The sequence below is a fragment of the Scatophagus argus genome, chromosome 23, assembly GCF_020382885.2.
Source record: "Scatophagus argus isolate fScaArg1 chromosome 23, fScaArg1.pri, whole genome shotgun sequence".
Taxonomy (NCBI): Eukaryota; Metazoa; Chordata; class Actinopteri; family Scatophagidae; genus Scatophagus; species Scatophagus argus.
Genome location: NC_058515.1, coordinates 1363592 through 1380957, shown reverse-complemented (window position 1 = coordinate 1380957; position 17366 = coordinate 1363592). Strand labels below are relative to the sequence as shown.

Below are 17366 nucleotides of genomic sequence, written 5' to 3'. Positions count from 1 at the left end.
ACACTTACTCTTCTCCACACGTCTGGAGATTTTCCTTGGAGGTCGACAGTCTTCTCTCTTTACCTCGAGCTCAGTGGAGAGCTCATGGTTGAGTGAGATTTGGACATTGAGCTTAGTTATCAGCTCTTCCAGCTCTCTCTCAAAAAGTCTCTCCTTCTGCTGCAGGTTATTGCTCTCCTCTGCCATCTTTTCACAAAGGGCTTCCTTCTCAGCCTTCAGCTTGTTAATGGTACTCCAGCCCTCTAACACTGTCTCTGAGTGAGACTTGATCTCTTTGTCAAGCTGGAGCTGAAGGGTGTCTGCTTGCTGTCTGGCAGTGAGGACATCAGTTTCATACCTTTGGCTGATCTCTTGGTATGAAACTCTGACTTTCTCCAGTTCTTCTTGGAGAAGCTTGTTTTTCTCTTTCTCCCCCTGGAGCTCAGCTGAGGACGTCTGGTATTCTTTTTGCAGGACTGTCTTCTGTTGGCTTCTCCTTCTCTAGCTCAAGCTGAAGGATACCAGCCTGCTGTCTGATATTAGTGACCTCAGTTTCATACCTCAGCTGGTCCTAATGGTATGAAATGTTCATGCTGTCCAATTCTTGCTGGAGAAGTATTTTCTTTTCCCTCTCCACCTGGAGCTCAGCAGTGAGTGTCTCCTGGCTGCTTCTGTGTGTCTCTTGCAGTTCCTCATAGTACTTTAGAAGGATCATCCTCTGCTGGGATTCCTTCTCAAGTTCACGCTGAAGGGTGTCAGCCTGCTGTCTGTCCCCGCTGATCTCAGCTTTAAGCTTTTTGTTGATCTCATGGTATTTAGCATCGATTGTGTCCAGTTTTATTTGGACAGCCTGGTTCTTCTCCATCTCTGTCTGGAGCTCAGCTGTGAAGTTCTCCTGGCTGATTATATGTGCCACTTGAAGTTCCTCATAATCTTTGTGAAGGACTTTCTTCTTCTTCTCTCTGGTGGTATCTCTCACCTGAGCGGCAATCTTTGCAGTGCTGGGAATGTGAGTGTTTCTTTGGCTTGTACAATTAGATGCAAAGAAATGCTGTTGTTTAAAGTAGCAGCTTGTTTCTGATGAACAGATGTCCTCTGTGTCATTGTCTGATCTGGGAGATATTCTTGTTTGTAAATCACCTTTTTGTCACTTTTTCGCCAAGTGGTCGCAGCTGAAAGGTCTGAAATGATCTGACTGTCTGAACAGCTGCTGCTTATATCGACCTGCTGTGTCACAGAACACAGAGAATGGAATTTTTCCTTTAACACTTGAAGGCTGAATTCTGTTTTGCTTTGATTTGTACAGTTCCATTCCATTTTTCTGCATGTCTACATTCTAAATCGCAACCTGTAATTTAAATGTGAACAAAATGGCTGCTGCACTAAGAAACATTCAAAACTGGATTTTAAACCAATTATTGATCTCATACTGACAGATAGGTCTGACATGACGACTTCGCACGAATGCACGAATGTTTTTATTATCAGCTGAGAACCACAAAATGCAATGTTTTAATCTTTAAGTTCAGCTTCTCAGATCATTTCTTACAAAACAGCTGAATTAAAAACAAAACATGAAATTGAATATCTCAAATGTATAGTACAGAATTTTACCACAGACCTTGCTGACGATGTGCAAAAAATGTTGTGTTCCTACCTTAAAAGAGACAAGGTCCTACATTTTACAACAGGTTCTTTACAAAATTTAGATCTACTAAATACAACAAAACTGTACAAGCAGAATTTCATTTTTCAGTGGTGTATTTTTTTCTTTTTAAATCCATCTATCAACCAGTTTCCTGGATGTTTTTGGAGTTATTGGAGAACACTGGAGCACCTGGAGAAAACCCAAACAGACATGGGGAGAATGTGCAAACTTCTCACTGCACCACCATGCCCACCATTCCTGATTATGGTCTGTCAGGGGGCAACAGTGCTGGCCACTGCACCACTGATGAATACACATAAGGCTCCATGGTTGTCAATAGCTCATGCTTACGGGCAATCTGCAACCACACTAATCACAATTGAGGAAGTGAGGGAGCTGTTGCTACCTTTACAGGTGCATTACCACCCCCAGCCATTTGTACCTTTAAAACGCCAATTATGTTCCGCAAGTGACCAAACAGTCTTTTTATGATAACACAATATGCTCATGATGCATTATTGGGAAAATGCTCAGCTGATTGCTTGCCTTTCTTCTCGTTGTACTTAATGTCCTGTTTAAGACTACCAGGTTACTTTTCTTTTCAAATGTACACATCTGAAAAGAAAAGTAACATACTTAGTTACACATTTATGTTGTGCCTAATTTATTCTTATTATATGGATACTAATTGAATGGACCTGTTATTATTTACCTGGGGTGACATGTAATTTTGTTTGTATATCTATCAATCTAATTTGGTCCTCCTCAGTATGCCTGGAAATGCTCATTTTATGCCATCTGCATTGGTCCAAAGAAAAATGATGTAAGATTAAGACAGACTTTGAGCCTACATGTTATCAGTGTATACGAGCTCCTGCCAAATTGCTACATATGTTCTGAATGTCCTAAACTGTATATATTCCATTTACAAGAGTATGTCCTTACAAGAGTATGTGGGAAAACAGTAAAGTCATCTCCCATTGTCTAGATTTAATTTAAACTTTAGTGATCAGATGAAGAAAAAAAATATTCAGACAACAGGTTTGGCTTGGTTACAGTCACTGCAGGTTGCAACAATACATTTATGTTTGTACAGCATGCTCTCATTCATCTCATACTATCAGAACACAAACATACCTCTTTATTTGCCATCCTCAGGTTAGCCTTTGGCAGTTTTCTTGTTCAGTCTCTGCTGAATGCATTTTTGACTATACCGCAGCTCCAAGAATGTCTAATGAGGAAAACTGATGCTGCTTCTCAGGAACAAAGTGTTCCCTGTGTGATTGCTTAGTATTTTATCCTGAATATTCAGGCCCCACGAAAAGATTAATTACCCCTCTGTGTATTCTGAAAACTAATCAAATTCATGCATAATAGTTATTGATTTCTTGACATTAACTAAGAAAGAAACACTGCTGAATACAATATAAGGGCAAAACTGCAATCTTTCAGTCCCCCTGGATGTTGAGAGTTCCCCACCAGTCTGTGTTTACACCCTTTGAGTCCTTTCCTCCCCTTGACTCCATTGTGTCATTTTTAAACAGGCAGGGCGTTGGAATGCCAGTGTGTTGTTAATATTGTATTAAAATGCTATGAGATTAAGAGGCAAAGGCTTTTTCCCCCCCTTTTGCCCCCCCCCCCCTCTGATAGGCTTTTGGGTTGTTTTGGGTTGGGCTGTTTTTTTTTTTAAGTACTTGATTCATATGTAAATAAAAGAAAATAGGCAATCAGGTAAGTCATTGACCTTGCAAGCCTTATCTAATCAGGCAGGTCATTCCATATCCAAGAAGCCCTGACTGCAAAAGCCCAGTCATCTTTAGTCTTTAACCTCAGCTTGTATTGTGTACTGTTTGTTTTTTTAAAATTTGTTCCTACGCTGGAAATCAGTGTCCCACTGCAGTAATAACTCAAACTACATCTTCCACTGTCTGAAAGATGCTGTCTAGACACTGTCTATGGATGCTTTTCATTTGCCAAACTAACCAGTTGTTCCTCATTCATAGTCTTTCATCTTGTATAATTAAAATATAATCTCAAAAAACTCTTGCATTACTTTCAAATTTCTGCAAAGTTCTGCATCACCTGTGCAGTGTGTATTTAAAAAAGTTTGACGTTTTTGGCGTTAGAAGAGAATAGATGTCAAGGATGAAGACTCAGAGACTGGTTTTTAAAATAGAGTGAACAGTCACAACATTAAAACCGCCTGCTTGATATTTTGTAGGTCCTCTTTGTGCTGCCAAAACAGCTCTGACCTCTGGGGGGTATTTTGTGGTCACGGGCATCAGAATCTTGGATCCTTTGTGTCCTATGAATTGGAGGTGGGTCTTGCAGGTGAGAGGGTGAATATAGCTTATTCCAGTACATCCCACAGGTTCTTGATCAGGTTGGGATCTGGGTGGTCTGAAATGTGATGGGGTACATTGTCCAGCTGGGGGTCAGAGGTATCAATGTTGTTGCTGACTGGTGTCTGGTTATTTTTCCACCTCCTAAAAAGAGCACTGTTGCTCCCCTAAACTATTAGGATCATCAGAACTCTCTCCCATGCTAGCTTAGGATAAACCCACATCCTGGCTTCTGCTCACTACTTAACACAGACATAACATATATCTTACGCCATCCTGCTTTCAGACTTATTTACTGTTTTGCAGATCCATGGTATGTTACTACCTACACCATCAAGTGTAGTTGTTTACCATTGTTTCAGAGAGGCACATTTGACAGTTGCACTTGCATGCACAAGACACAGTTTAGCTTGTATATATTCAGCCCAAAAACCAGTGAGGCATTTTACAACTTCAAACTTCATACTTTTTGTTGTGATTTGGCAGTTTATTAATTCAACAACAGAACGTACAAGACAGATTGAAAAGATGAATTTGATCCACCTTTCATCATGTCCCTTCTATCTCAGATACCAGTGGTTAGTAGCTAACAGCCTTGCCACCCAAGTAAGTAAGAGTAAGTAATAGATTAGGAATTGATTAATAGATTAATAAATATCACACTATTCCAAATGAAATATGCACGCTTTGATTTATTGCGTATGTGCTTGCAACGCTGCGAGTGTAGTGAATAATAATCAGTGTGCTCATATGCTCTGCACATCAGGCACAGTGAATAAATAAATGTCTAAAAATAGTTTTAATGTTTATGTTTACCAGCCACAAAAAAATGTAGTTTTAAGGTAATTTTTTTTTAAAAAATTAAAATGATGGATGTTTAGAACTGTGTATGTGTGTTTTGTGAAACTCAAATGTTATATATTGCTTTGTGTATCCATGTGTGTGTACGTTGTGTCATGGAAACATGTCAGGGAAAGTATACACTGTATAGGACGTAACATGTACAGAGTGTGGCCTCAGTATCTGGGGACATCTCTGAAAAAGGCATCATCTGGACGGCTGCGTATGTGCCTTTCAGCATTAATGCTGCCTTCCCAGATGTGCAAGTTATGTTGTCATTGTCCGGGTCCTTTCATCTTTAGCCAGGAGGACACAATGAACTCAATTTGAAATTATGACTCATCAGACAACAGACACTTTGCAACAGTCCATCTCAGATGAGCTCAGGCCCAGAGAAGTTGGAGGTGTCGATGGATGTTATATGACACATTACATGGTAGAGTCTTAGAGCAACAATGAACTGTGTTTAAGCTTTTCTAAAGCCATTCTACTAATTTTCTTAATGTTTTAATAATACTGTGGGTTGCAGATAAATCTCTAAATTTCTTGCAACTGCATGTTGAGAAACATTGTTCTCAAACTGTTGAAATATTGGTCCACGCAGTTTTTCCCAAAGTGATGAACCTCACCCAGTCTTTGTTTTTGAATACAAACTCTATGCTCAGTAGAGCATAGAGTTTGTATTTGTATTGTTTGCTGCAGTTCATGGGTGTTGAGTCTGGCAGGCCACTGATGAGGGGAGGATCTGGAGGATATATACATTACAGTCTGAGGGTTTAAAGGAGGAATTGTTGTTGTCTTCTCTATTAATGTAGATGGTTGCATTGGATGATTTCAATTATTGCAATAATAATCCCTTAATCCTTCTTTTTTTTTTTTACTACTTTTTCCTATTAATATGTACATTTTGATATTTCAGTTGATATATATGTATTTGTATTTTGTATAAAGATGCTGCAAATGATAAATTTACTTGTGTATACATATATATTTTATTGTTTTTGTGTATTTTAATTGGCGGAACAGAATGAGATAGATTCTTTCAACTAAAAATTTAATTCTACTGTTTTGCTTATTTATATTTGGTGTTTGTTGGTGTGGTTCACTAATGATCTGTATCACTTGGGGGTTAATCAAGGGCAGGTTCATGTTTTTGTCACACTTACAAATGTCTCAGTCATGTTGAGGAAAACCCAAGGCTGAAACACATATGTGTCTTCCTAATCTGAGTGTACTGCCAACTTCATTTGAAATTTTGTGATGATTGGGTCAGGAGTTAATATACTCTAAAGAAGTTCTTTTGTTTGAGCCATACCTGTGGAATGTTCCAAACAGGTGTCTTTTGAGTATTCCACGGCTTTTTGTGGGGGCAGCTGTGACCTAGAGGCTGAAGAAGCTGCTTGTGACTGGAAGTTTGCCAGTTCCCCCCAGACCAGCAGGAAATAGGTGGGGGTGGAGCAATTAATCAACGCTCTCCCCGCCTCCTCTCACAACGGCTGACGTGCCCTTGAGGAAGGCATCTAACCCCCTCCAAACTGCTCGGCGGACGCCTGACATGGCGTCCCACTGCTTCTGTGTGTTTCACTGCATGTTTTATATGTGTGTTCAATCTGTGATGGGTTAAATGCAGAGAAGAATTTCGGTGTATGTAAAAATATACCAACAAAAAAGTTTGAAGTTTTTTTTTCCAGTATTTTGTTGCCCTATAAATGGGACTTGTTTATAGAGCTGTCATTTCTACCAGTTATGATAATAATGTGTTCACCAGCATTCACTGAGATCTGGTAATGGATCACTACAACAAAATCAAGTGGCTCAAGAAACATGACAGGTGAGACGATCAGACAGGTTGAAAACAAGCCAGCAGTTTAAAAAGACAATCTAAAACACTTTTTTGATGTTTAAAATTACGAAGTGCACCTGGAGTTAAAAAAAAATAGTGCAAAAACTAGTAAATAAATAAACTAGTGGCTAGAACCTACTAGGTATAGCCCAGCTGCAAAAATAATGCACAGGACCTGTGCAGCCCTAAGGCCCAGTTCATATGGTTCATGAGGTATTGACACATAAATCATTAACTTTGTTCAGAGATCTTTAAAGCATATTTATGTAATATACATCAGCTGGACTGACAATGTTTTCAGACACTGTTTCAGAGAGGGTTAGGAAAGATGTGAGTGCAGCTCTGATCACTGGCGACTGGATTGCATCTGTATACTGAGAACTGTAGAAGAGATGACAATGTTGAAAATAGGTCAGAGGGGGAGAACAGAGAACAGAGAGATAGAGAGAGCGAGAGAGAGACCCCCTCAGAGAGCCACTCACAGAGCCAAAACCTGGTTTTCATCACTACATTCCATTAGTCAATACAGTCACAATGCTTCCAGTTGGAACTTTGCTCAAGTATCCTGTTGTATTTTCCATTAAAAAAACACTTTCTACAAACAAACTGTCCTTGGGGGTCATTGTCCTTTTTTTTTCTTTTAAATGACATTACCCTTATTGTCACACACCCACCCTCCACCTCCCTTCATTACTTCACTTTACCGACAAAGTAAATATAAGTACTTCACACCTTTTATATTCATTGTTGAGCCTCTGAAAAGATGAATGAGGGATATATAATATAAGGAAAAAGATACTTCAAAAGTTCAGAGTAGTGATGACATCACTAACACATCAATACTATGCACAAAAACCCTTCTCAGGCTTCACAAAAAATTAACTCAAAGTCCACTTACTAATTTCTTCTGGATGTTCCAATCCATTTCTGGGTTTTCCTTAGCAGATTTTAGTTTCCTGCTTTGGTCATGTGATAGCAACAGAGCTATTCATAGCCACATTTCTTCCCCTTATGAAAACTGTGACATAAGATTGAATGGTCTGCTAGAAAGTGGACAACAAGTTAAGAAACAGCTTTCAAGTATACAGTTTAATATTTTCAAGGTCATTAAAAAAAATTGCACACTAAATCCTTGCCATAGTTTTTAATTCACAATTTCCAAACATGTAACAGAAAAAAAGGCACCAGATTTTTTTGTAATATTTCACAGTCAATAAAATAAAAACATGTCTTGCCGCTTTAAATAATATGGCGTTAAATAGTAAATTATTACTTAAATTAAGGGTGTTTTAACTTGTAAGTGTTGCACATTTGGATTTTTTTCCTTGTTTGGTCTATAAAAGCCAGATAACCTGATGTAATATAATTACTTAATCAAAAACATCAATTAATTATTTTTCCATGTTCTTTTTAGTTTGGGAATCTGTAATCTGAGATCATTGCAATGTGATAATCTTTATGAATTCTTGCGCTAATAACAGCGAGGCAACACTTTCTGGTGTCTTCTAATGAAATAAGGCTGCAGAGGTGACTGATGGCCATTTCATGAACAAGGTCAAGACTAATGTCAACATATGGAGTGTGCAACCTGTACAACATATGGAGTGTGAACATCTGCCCTTTAACCTTAAAAAATGTCAGGAAAGAAAGCTATTCCTTTGAAAATCAGCAGATTTATGGGACCTGTAAAAAAGGTATCTCATTGACTTATTAAAATTAGGTTTTTAATGACTGGTAACAAGGAAGAAACGAGCATAAATACAAAATAACCACTATATACAAAAACAGTTTTGGTCTCATATCTCGACTATTCATATCCAACACAGTGATTTTCAAATGATTGCCTTCCTAGCATTATCGTGTGATCACAGAATGTCTTTTCTCTTGAAGGGATATTTGCTTACAGGCTCCTTTCACCTACTGGTGACGTGTGTTAACAATGCATCTAAAACCCTTTAACACAAATGACATGAACCATTGTGTACAGTGATATGCTATTGAAATTAGCTGAGTTTGAGGATTTTGTTCAACATCCTTGTTTTGCTACCTCAATAAGACAGAATAGTTTTGCCATCAGTACATTTGGTTCCAGCTGTGAAATGCGAAAATGAATAAATGACTACACACATTAATTTCAGATATTAGCAGATTTTTTTTTCTTTACATCACTAATGAAGATGGCAATATTTAATAATTATGTCAACTAGTGCAACCATGAAGCAATTAGGTCTTGTGCTGTGTGGTCAGTGTATCAAACATCAAAGCAGTTTGTACAACATAGAAACTCCATCCAAAAAAAAAAAGGCCAGTGGTTTTCAGTGTCCCTTCTCATTAATATTTAACAGTAACATCCAAATGTTTTCAAACAGTCAGTACTTCAACAGTCACAGAAAGTAAAACATTTAGCTTGTCCCATACCAGGTCCATTATTCACTCTTGCTTACCTCTGGAAGCAGAGTCTGTTTATTTAAATGCCAATTTCTTTTCCCTCTGCTTAAACAAGGGTCTTGACCTCTGCTGAGGGGTTAGGAGCTCCCTGTTTATCATGAGCCCCAGAGATCCAATGGTAGCAGTCACTGGCTTTCTTATTGCGTGGCTGAACAGCACAGCGGGTGAAGTAAACAATGCCCAACGCCACCATCACCACAATGAAGATACAGATGGGCACAAGGAGGCCCACCAAGAGCCAAGTACTGCTCTGCTTCTGCCCCCTATCTTCACCACTCTCTCCACCCTCACTCAGGGGTGGCTGGGAAGGAGCAAGCCGGGTGGGAAAAACATTGTCTTTTTCCTCCTCCCCTAACTCCTTCCCAGGGAACTTTTCCCTAAGGGGGTCCTGTTCTTCCTCTGCCCCGTTGTGGTAAGTGGAATCTGTGGGCATGTTGTGGTCTATGACTGAATCCTCTGGATTTCCTGCTTTCTGGCTGGAAGTTGTGAGCCCTGCCCACCAATTCCAAGCTCCTTCAGAGACTGTGGAGGTAGAAAGGAAGGGAGGATTGGTGGTAGTCACCTCTTCATCATCTTCGTACCATTCTGGGGTAGTTCTGGATTTGGTGGGTGTGGTGGGTGGAGGCATGGTGTAGATGGGGACTGCTAAATCCTCCTGCTCAGGCTGCAATCTCTGTCCCCATTGCAACCAGTCAGCTTCTCTGTCGTCTATATCTTCCTCATTTTTCTCAGGGTCCTGTGTTGGAGGGTTTAGTGTTAAATCAAAGTGCAGGTTGTCCTTAGGACCACTTGTGACCCAAATTATATCAGAATCCAAAACTCTGGGTGGGTCAGTCAGCCAGTCCAGAGAGTGCTCCTCTTCTGTAGGCCAGTCAGTGTGGCTCTGCTGTGGGTTCCATCCATAGTTCACTGTGTCCCACACAGGTCCAGGCTGATGAGTGATCCAAGAAAAAGGAGGGGTGACAGCAGATTGGTCATCTCCTTCCCCCCTCTTGTGACACGAGTAGTGATCAGACATTAGTTCGAACCCTTCTACACAGTAGCACTCAAATCCACCCTCATAATTTACACACATCTGTTCGCAGGTCCCAGGGATCTGGCACTCGTCAATGTCTTGGCATTGGCTGGGGTTTTTAGGCACTGGGGAAAAACCCAGATGGCAGTGACAGATATGAGAGCCTAAAGTGTTTTCACAGGCGTGTTCACACGGGTCATTCATACACTCATCTATATCTTCACACCCACCTTCATCATCAGGATGGTAACCCTCCCTACATCGACATTCAAATGTCCCTGGAGCATTCACACAAACCTGTTCACAAGGACTCTGAAGGCACTCATCTACATCCAGACAGCCACGTTCATCTGGTGCAAGCATGTATCCTTCAGGGCAGGCACAGCGGTACCCATCTGAAAGGGGAAGACACTCAAACTCGCAGGGGGCCTGTTGACAAACATCAGACAGCTCACAGTTCTGTCCATCGTCTCTGAGTTGATACCCATCAGCACATTCACAGTAGTAATGAATACCAGCTGGCCTGCAGAAATGCTCACATCCTCCATTATCCTGGTCACACCAGTTGTGTGATGCAGGGGGATCAGAACAGAGAGGAGAATCTCTTGACCACCCCACAGATCCATCTTCCTTATTCATACACAAAACTGACTGTTCGTCCTTATTGTTTCCAGGGCAGGGCACAGTAGCAACAGATCCAAAGGGTACATGGGTTAGCAGGGTGCTTAGAAGGTTAAATGGTGTGGTGTAGAGAGCATTACCTGCCCCTTCACTCCACAAGGCAGCACACATTCCTTTGTAGGCATAATGGCAAAGATATCCATCTACAGGGACAGAGCAGGCACCATCCAGCCATTTGAAGTTATCATTCTGTTCTTGAGTGCTATAGCCCATAACCACACACCGTGGCACTGAGCACATACTAGGGTGGTCTTCTTTCTGCCAGTTGGTATACTCTGTGTCTTGGTCACCGGTAGTCCAAGAGAAACCGCGCAATGGACGTGTACTGGTACACTGACGAGGCTGGCGCTGCAGGCCAATCCATACACGAACCTTGGTGCGTGAGTGGCGCAAGTCAAGAGTGGAGAACAGAGTGGCAATAGTGGTGGCATCATCCTCGCGTTTGATGGTAGCTAGATTGCCATCTCTTTCCTTGCAGGCCCTCCATGAATCCAGGAAGGTTTTGCGTTGGAAGTAGACCACAAAGCAGCCATCTGCATTGCATAGTGCATCTCTCTCTCTCAGATCCTGGCCAAGAACTGAGGAAACCCCAAAGAACAAAGCCAGCAGACAGGTCACGAGAAGAGCAGCAGCACTGCTCACTAGGGAGCCCATTCTTTTTTTAAAAAAACTGAATTTATTTCTCCACTTTCTGTCTGACTCTCACCCTGACTTTCTACACACTTTTATCTCCCTGCCTTTGAAAGATTTTTTCTGTCTTGACCTGCTTTTGTCATCTATCTGAACTTTTGAGCCCTATTTTTTCTCTCTGTCTGAGCTCTTTACTCTGCCCTCCTGAAACAGATCTGCACTGGAGTTGAGTATATGCAGATTGTCCCAAGATTGCAGAGAGGAAGGTGGGAGGGGATAAAGGCAAGAGGGTAGAGGGAGGGGGATATAGCAAGAAGGAGGGTGGGCAAAAAAGGGAGATAGGGAGTTGAGCGAAAGAACTGTATATTTTGAAAGGAGGGGGTGCTCCTCGTGGATGTGAGTGAAAATGGGGGAGGGTGCAGCAAACTGTGCATATCTTTCTTTTTCAGAGCATGAGAGCATGTCATATGGTTTTCATAAGCCCTGTTCATCGACATAGTTTGGTACTCATTTACAGACACACAGCCTAGAGTGTCTCATTTTTCATTCAATACGATTCAGACCAGCAAGTTCTTAACATGCATACCTTCTATACTTCAATACTTTTGACAAATATGTGTTCACTCTTCAACTATTGTCACGGCTTATGTGAAATGAAGGCCAGCTTGGGCTTCTCATGTCTATTTACACACATCTGGCGTCCAACACTAACAAGTCCAGTAAGAAAATACCAGTTCCTGCACAAAAACTCTGTAGCTACATTAAAAATAACAATGCTCTTCTCCATACTAATAACTCTCAGACTGGTATGGGGCAGTAGGGGAAGTAGTAGAGGTCACTAGTGTGGAGAAAGAGGGCCCCTTGGTTTACTATAAAAATAAAGCCAGACCAGTGAATTGGAGACTTATGTTTCTTAATGGGGGATGTTGGATGGAGGAGGGTATGTACATATGTGTCTGGGAAAGGAGGTTAGAGAATGGGGAATGTGAGGTGGGGAGGAGCAGTAGAAGGAGTTCTATGACTCTGTAATAAATCCAGTTAACTGTTGTGTGATAGACTACACTGTATAGTATGCACCTCACTTTTAGCGTGGTGTTAAGGTACCTAAAGACATAATACATTAAATGTCCATGTGTAGGTAGAAATATTGTGAAACTCATATGGTAACTCTTACCTGTAGTATGCCTGCAATGCAACACATTACTTGTGACAGAGATTTTAATACTGTTGTACTATTATTTTTACTTGAGAAAGGATCTGAGCATTTTTTTTTCATAATTTCTGAATATTTGCCAATGATCAGAACGATCATGTATCATACGATTATCTTAAAAAAGGTAATTTAGTGGAATATTTTACTAAGGTTGGGCAACCTACAAGAAACAGAAAAAAAGAGATTAGTAAAAATTGAAGCAGAAGCCAAGATAGCCTGACTTTTAGCCCCTAGTATGGGTCAAGCTCCAAAAACACTCAATATAGCACCTCTCATAATGTAACCCCTTGGAGTTTTTAATAGACTCCACAAAGCTCCTCCGAAGCAACAGGGGTTATTATACAAGATTTACTGTTTCCACAAATTATGTAAACCATTTAAAACCCGATGTAGTTATTGTTATTTTGCATTTAGGTAACTTTTTGAACAACTGTTTGTGTTGACACAGCAAGTTTTAGGGTCCATTATCCTTTATCTTTTGTGAGGTTTTCATCTCATTCTGTAGCTTGCAAGTAGTGTCCCCTCAAATGCGAACATTGTGGATATTGGTCCAAGTACACATATCGTACTATCAAAATCCTATTTTACCAAACCCTTCTAAAAACTGACCTGACATATTTCTGATGATGATATTGTTGTTTAAAGATCACCGGTGCCTTCATGACTTGGGCTGCAGGTCTGGGTCTGTTTGAACACAACTGGGGTGGTGGTTAACTGTGGTGAACTACACTTAGACACATGGCACACACTGAACTGGATAAAGTGTGTGTTCAGGCTGAATTCACACATAATCAGTCAATGCAGCATCTTCCCATAAGATTGTTTCCGTGCTTTAGATCATAAACATTTTGTAAACAAAGAAATACCATTTAATAATAATAATAATAATAATGAAAAATCTTCCATTTCCAAGCTCAAAGCTTCCAAGTTAACACTTTAGTCACCCTGTTTACAATGTCAGCAACTTTCTGTGTGTGTGGGAGGTGAGAGTATCAGCACTGTGGCCTATGTCACTGCTTTGAACTAATGGCTGAGCAGAAGTTTATACTTTAAGAAAAACATAAAATTAGGGGATAAGTCACTCTTTAAATATCAAATGCATTTGAATCATGTTAGATTTCATTCTTATTTGACTACTGTTGCTTAGAGTTCTCAATGCACTTCAGTTTAAGAAAACACATGCAAACAGACAAATAAAACATTAATTTGAAAAGACACGCCCAGCATTTAAGAAACGGTGCATGTGTTTTTATTGTATTTTTCGACTTTCTTTTACTTTTCTGTAGACACAAGGCACCCATGAAAAGCAAAGTCAGTGAGCTGCTCTGATTGGGTCACCCTGTATAATAAAATTTGAATGAGATGAATAAACAGTCAGCAGTCACAGTGCTGAGACTAACAGCATGCACACATTCACACCTATGGTCAGTTTAGAGCCAGCAATCAACCTATCCTGCATGCCTTCGGAGAGTGGAAGGAAGCTGGAGTACTCGCAGGGTACCCACACAGACACTGGAAGAACATGCAAACTCCTGGTTGGAGTTCAGTGCAAGCTGTTTTTGCTGGGTGTCCATTTAAAGGAGTAGATTTAACACTATCTTGTTGCTCTCAACCTGCATTTAATACTTGTTGGGCAAGATCTGACTGTCAAAGCTCTGTTGTGTCATCATTATGTTGTAACATTAGACTAGCTGCCAAAGTAGGTAAACAAGAACAAGAGCAAGTGAGAGGTCACATGGTGTCCTCTGGGTAATGAAGTTTGTTTATGACCATTATGAACGCAGAGAACTTGATATGGAGAACGCAGAAGAAAAATTCAAAGTACACTAAAGTGTAAAATGTAGAAGTGCCTGAACAGATAAGTTCCAGCCCAGTTCAAGCACAGGTAATGACTATCCATCTATCCATCCATCCATTTTAGAGTAGAAATTTAATCTAATGTGCATGTTTTTGGGACTGTGGGAGGAAACTGGAGACACCCACACAGGCACAAAGGGAAAATGCAAACTCCACACAGAAAGGCCCAGACCAGGATTTGAACCTGGAACCCTCTTGCTGTGAGGCAACAGTGCTAACCACTGCACACCCATGTCGCCCATAATGACTGTCTAGAAAAATAAAAATATGCATTATATTCTCACACACACATTTGTTCTGAGTCTCAGTTTGGTGAAATTCAAAACTGGTGTGACTCGGGCCTCCTGTCCAGAGTGAGGCAACATTGCTCTGCTGGCCTGTTTTTTATGACAGCCTGACATTTTGAGGTTAACTTGTTTTTAATGATCGTGACCAGCCTTTAACACGTGCTAACTAAAACCTTTTAACAAGTTCCTGCACGCCTGCCTCCCAACATTCGTCAATGCTCCACGGTAGTACTGGGGCAAATGGCATAAATACCATATGTGGGTCACTGTCACAAGATTGGAGCTATGCTGCTGTGAACAATATGTGGGCAGTTTTGTCTGACAGGCTTCCAGCCTTATTAGGTTATATATATACACAAAGCTTTCATTTAGACATAGCCACATGCTGACCTCTTGAAAATGTGTCTCTACCAATGAACATTTGTCAGGGATCAGATTGTCACTGGATTAGTTACACATAAGTCTTGGTCTGGGTTTTTTTTTTCAGACTTTCTCTCACTATTGTAGTCACAAAGTTAATTCTGGGATACAGGACATTTTGCACAGTAACATTACATTTTCTTTTCTAGTGATGCCACCACATTCCACAGTCTCACAATGAACATGATATCATTATTAGACACCCATTATTAGACCCAAATTGAAATAAACCATAATTACTCTTTAAACTCCTCATTTTTTTTCAATAGTATTCTCTATCTGCTTGTTCCAGCATCTCATTAATTTACATAATGTCCAACATTCCATGGCTTTATGTGTTTTTATTGGGAATATCCTTAATGTCTTCTGCAATGCTCATAAGAGTGGGAATGCAGTGTAAAACAAATAGACACAGTCATCATCTGCAAACAAACTGTTTACAGTCAACAATTTTCTGAAGCATTCCCATGTTCTGTAGTAATATCCCACAATAAGCGACTTTGGCTCATTCTTGGCTGTAAACAACTGAGCTTGCCAACCAATCATGATAGTACAACCCCTGGTAACAATTATGGAATCATCACACTTGGAGGATGTTTGGTTTAGCTTTTTTTGACTTGCAGCAAAGAAACAAATCACAGATATAACACAAAACAAATTTTATTAAACAGCTGAACATTGTGACTTTGTGGAACAGACCAAACAAATCAAAAACAATTCTTTTGTGTATTGGAATACTTTTTTCATATCAAAGGAAAAAGAAAATTAGGCATTCATTCAAGGCTGAGGAAAAAATTGTGGAACCATCTTCAAATTAGCATTTTTATTACTAACACCTGCACAAGTATTTAGTCAAGTCATTTTTCAGGATGAAAACACATCTTGCCACAGGAGACATGTCCCCTGCACTTTTTCAAAAGGCCATTTTGGTCCCTTGCACTTTTCACCGTCCAAAAACAATGTTATGTCATAGTAAACAGAGACGCATCAATCACTGGGACCAAGCGAAAAACAGCCGCTCAAACTGAAGCCTGTTTCCCTTAGTTTAGACCGCACAAGCTCCCCGATTGGTTCTGCCGTTTCTTGTGTGATTGGCCGTCCCCGCTGTCACTCCACCTTGCTTGCACACTGGTCTGCTAGTCTGCGGTCAGGAGTCCGTGTTAATCTGCTACTGTAAAATGGCCGTTTGCTCTGCCTGGCCTGGGTCACGTCAGCTAGAAGGATTGTAATATCAGAAGTTTCATTTACATTAACGTTTGAATTGATGTCCATGTGCGTATGTGCGTGTGTATGTGTGTTTGGTAATTAAGCGCAGCCAGTATGTCTAAAAAAAGAAAAATGGACATAAGAGACTTCTTTAGAAGTCAAAGCGTAAGTTACTCAAAGAAATGCGTTCCAGCCATTCTGCAACACCTTCACTGGCTCCAATAAAGCAGCATATCATTTACAAAGTTCTCAGTAATATTGTAAAGTGTATTAGTTTTGTTGATTAGAGTTTTATTAAAAATACTTGTGTCCCCCCCACCTCTGAAATCAAAATTTCATTGTTGGTCTTAACTGATAATTGTAAGTAGTGGATGGTTTGGGTGAATAATTTTTTTGACTCCTGAATTACCATCCACCTCACACTCCAGTTTCCCTTTACTCCTGACCAAGATCCCAAGACAATTAAACTCCTTCAGTTGGGGCAGAAACTCATTGCCAGCCGCAGGGAAAAATCCACCGCCTTCCGCTAAAAAAACCATGACCTCACACTTGGAATTGCTGACCCTCATCCCAGCCACTTCACACCCTGCAATCTCCCTCAGGTATGGACACTTTTCTCTCCTTGTCCATGAATATCACAAACAGTATTGGAGAGAAGAGTCAACCTTGGTGGAGTTCAACACCCACTGAAAACGATTTTGACCTTGAACACCAAATTTGAAGCTACAGTTTGCAGCCGGTTATCTTAAATTTGCATAAAGACTGGAACCAAGATGAATCAGCTTGCTTGGCTCTGACCACAGGAAACAAAATCCACATACTAAGACCTTAGTAAGTGACACAATAACTGGCTTGTTGTTGTTGTTGTTGTTAATAAAAATGCATTACTGGTTGTCATTGTTCACAGGTCTTATTAATAGCATAATAACATTAATTATTATTGCACATGTCAACAAC

At 40.3% G+C, this 17366-nt stretch overlaps 1 protein-coding gene across 1 annotated transcript; it reads right to left on the bottom strand.

Annotated features, from left to right (window-relative positions):
• Positions 1 to 7722: 7722 nt before the first annotated feature.
• Positions 7723 to 11680, bottom strand: cd248a (CD248 molecule, endosialin a). Its single transcript, XM_046381468.1, has one exon. The coding sequence runs from the start codon at positions 11448 to 11450 to the stop codon at positions 9147 to 9149; it is 2304 nt and encodes a 767-aa protein (XP_046237424.1). The 5' UTR covers positions 11451 to 11680; the 3' UTR covers positions 7723 to 9146.
• Between the last annotated feature and the right edge of the window lie 5686 nt (positions 11681 to 17366).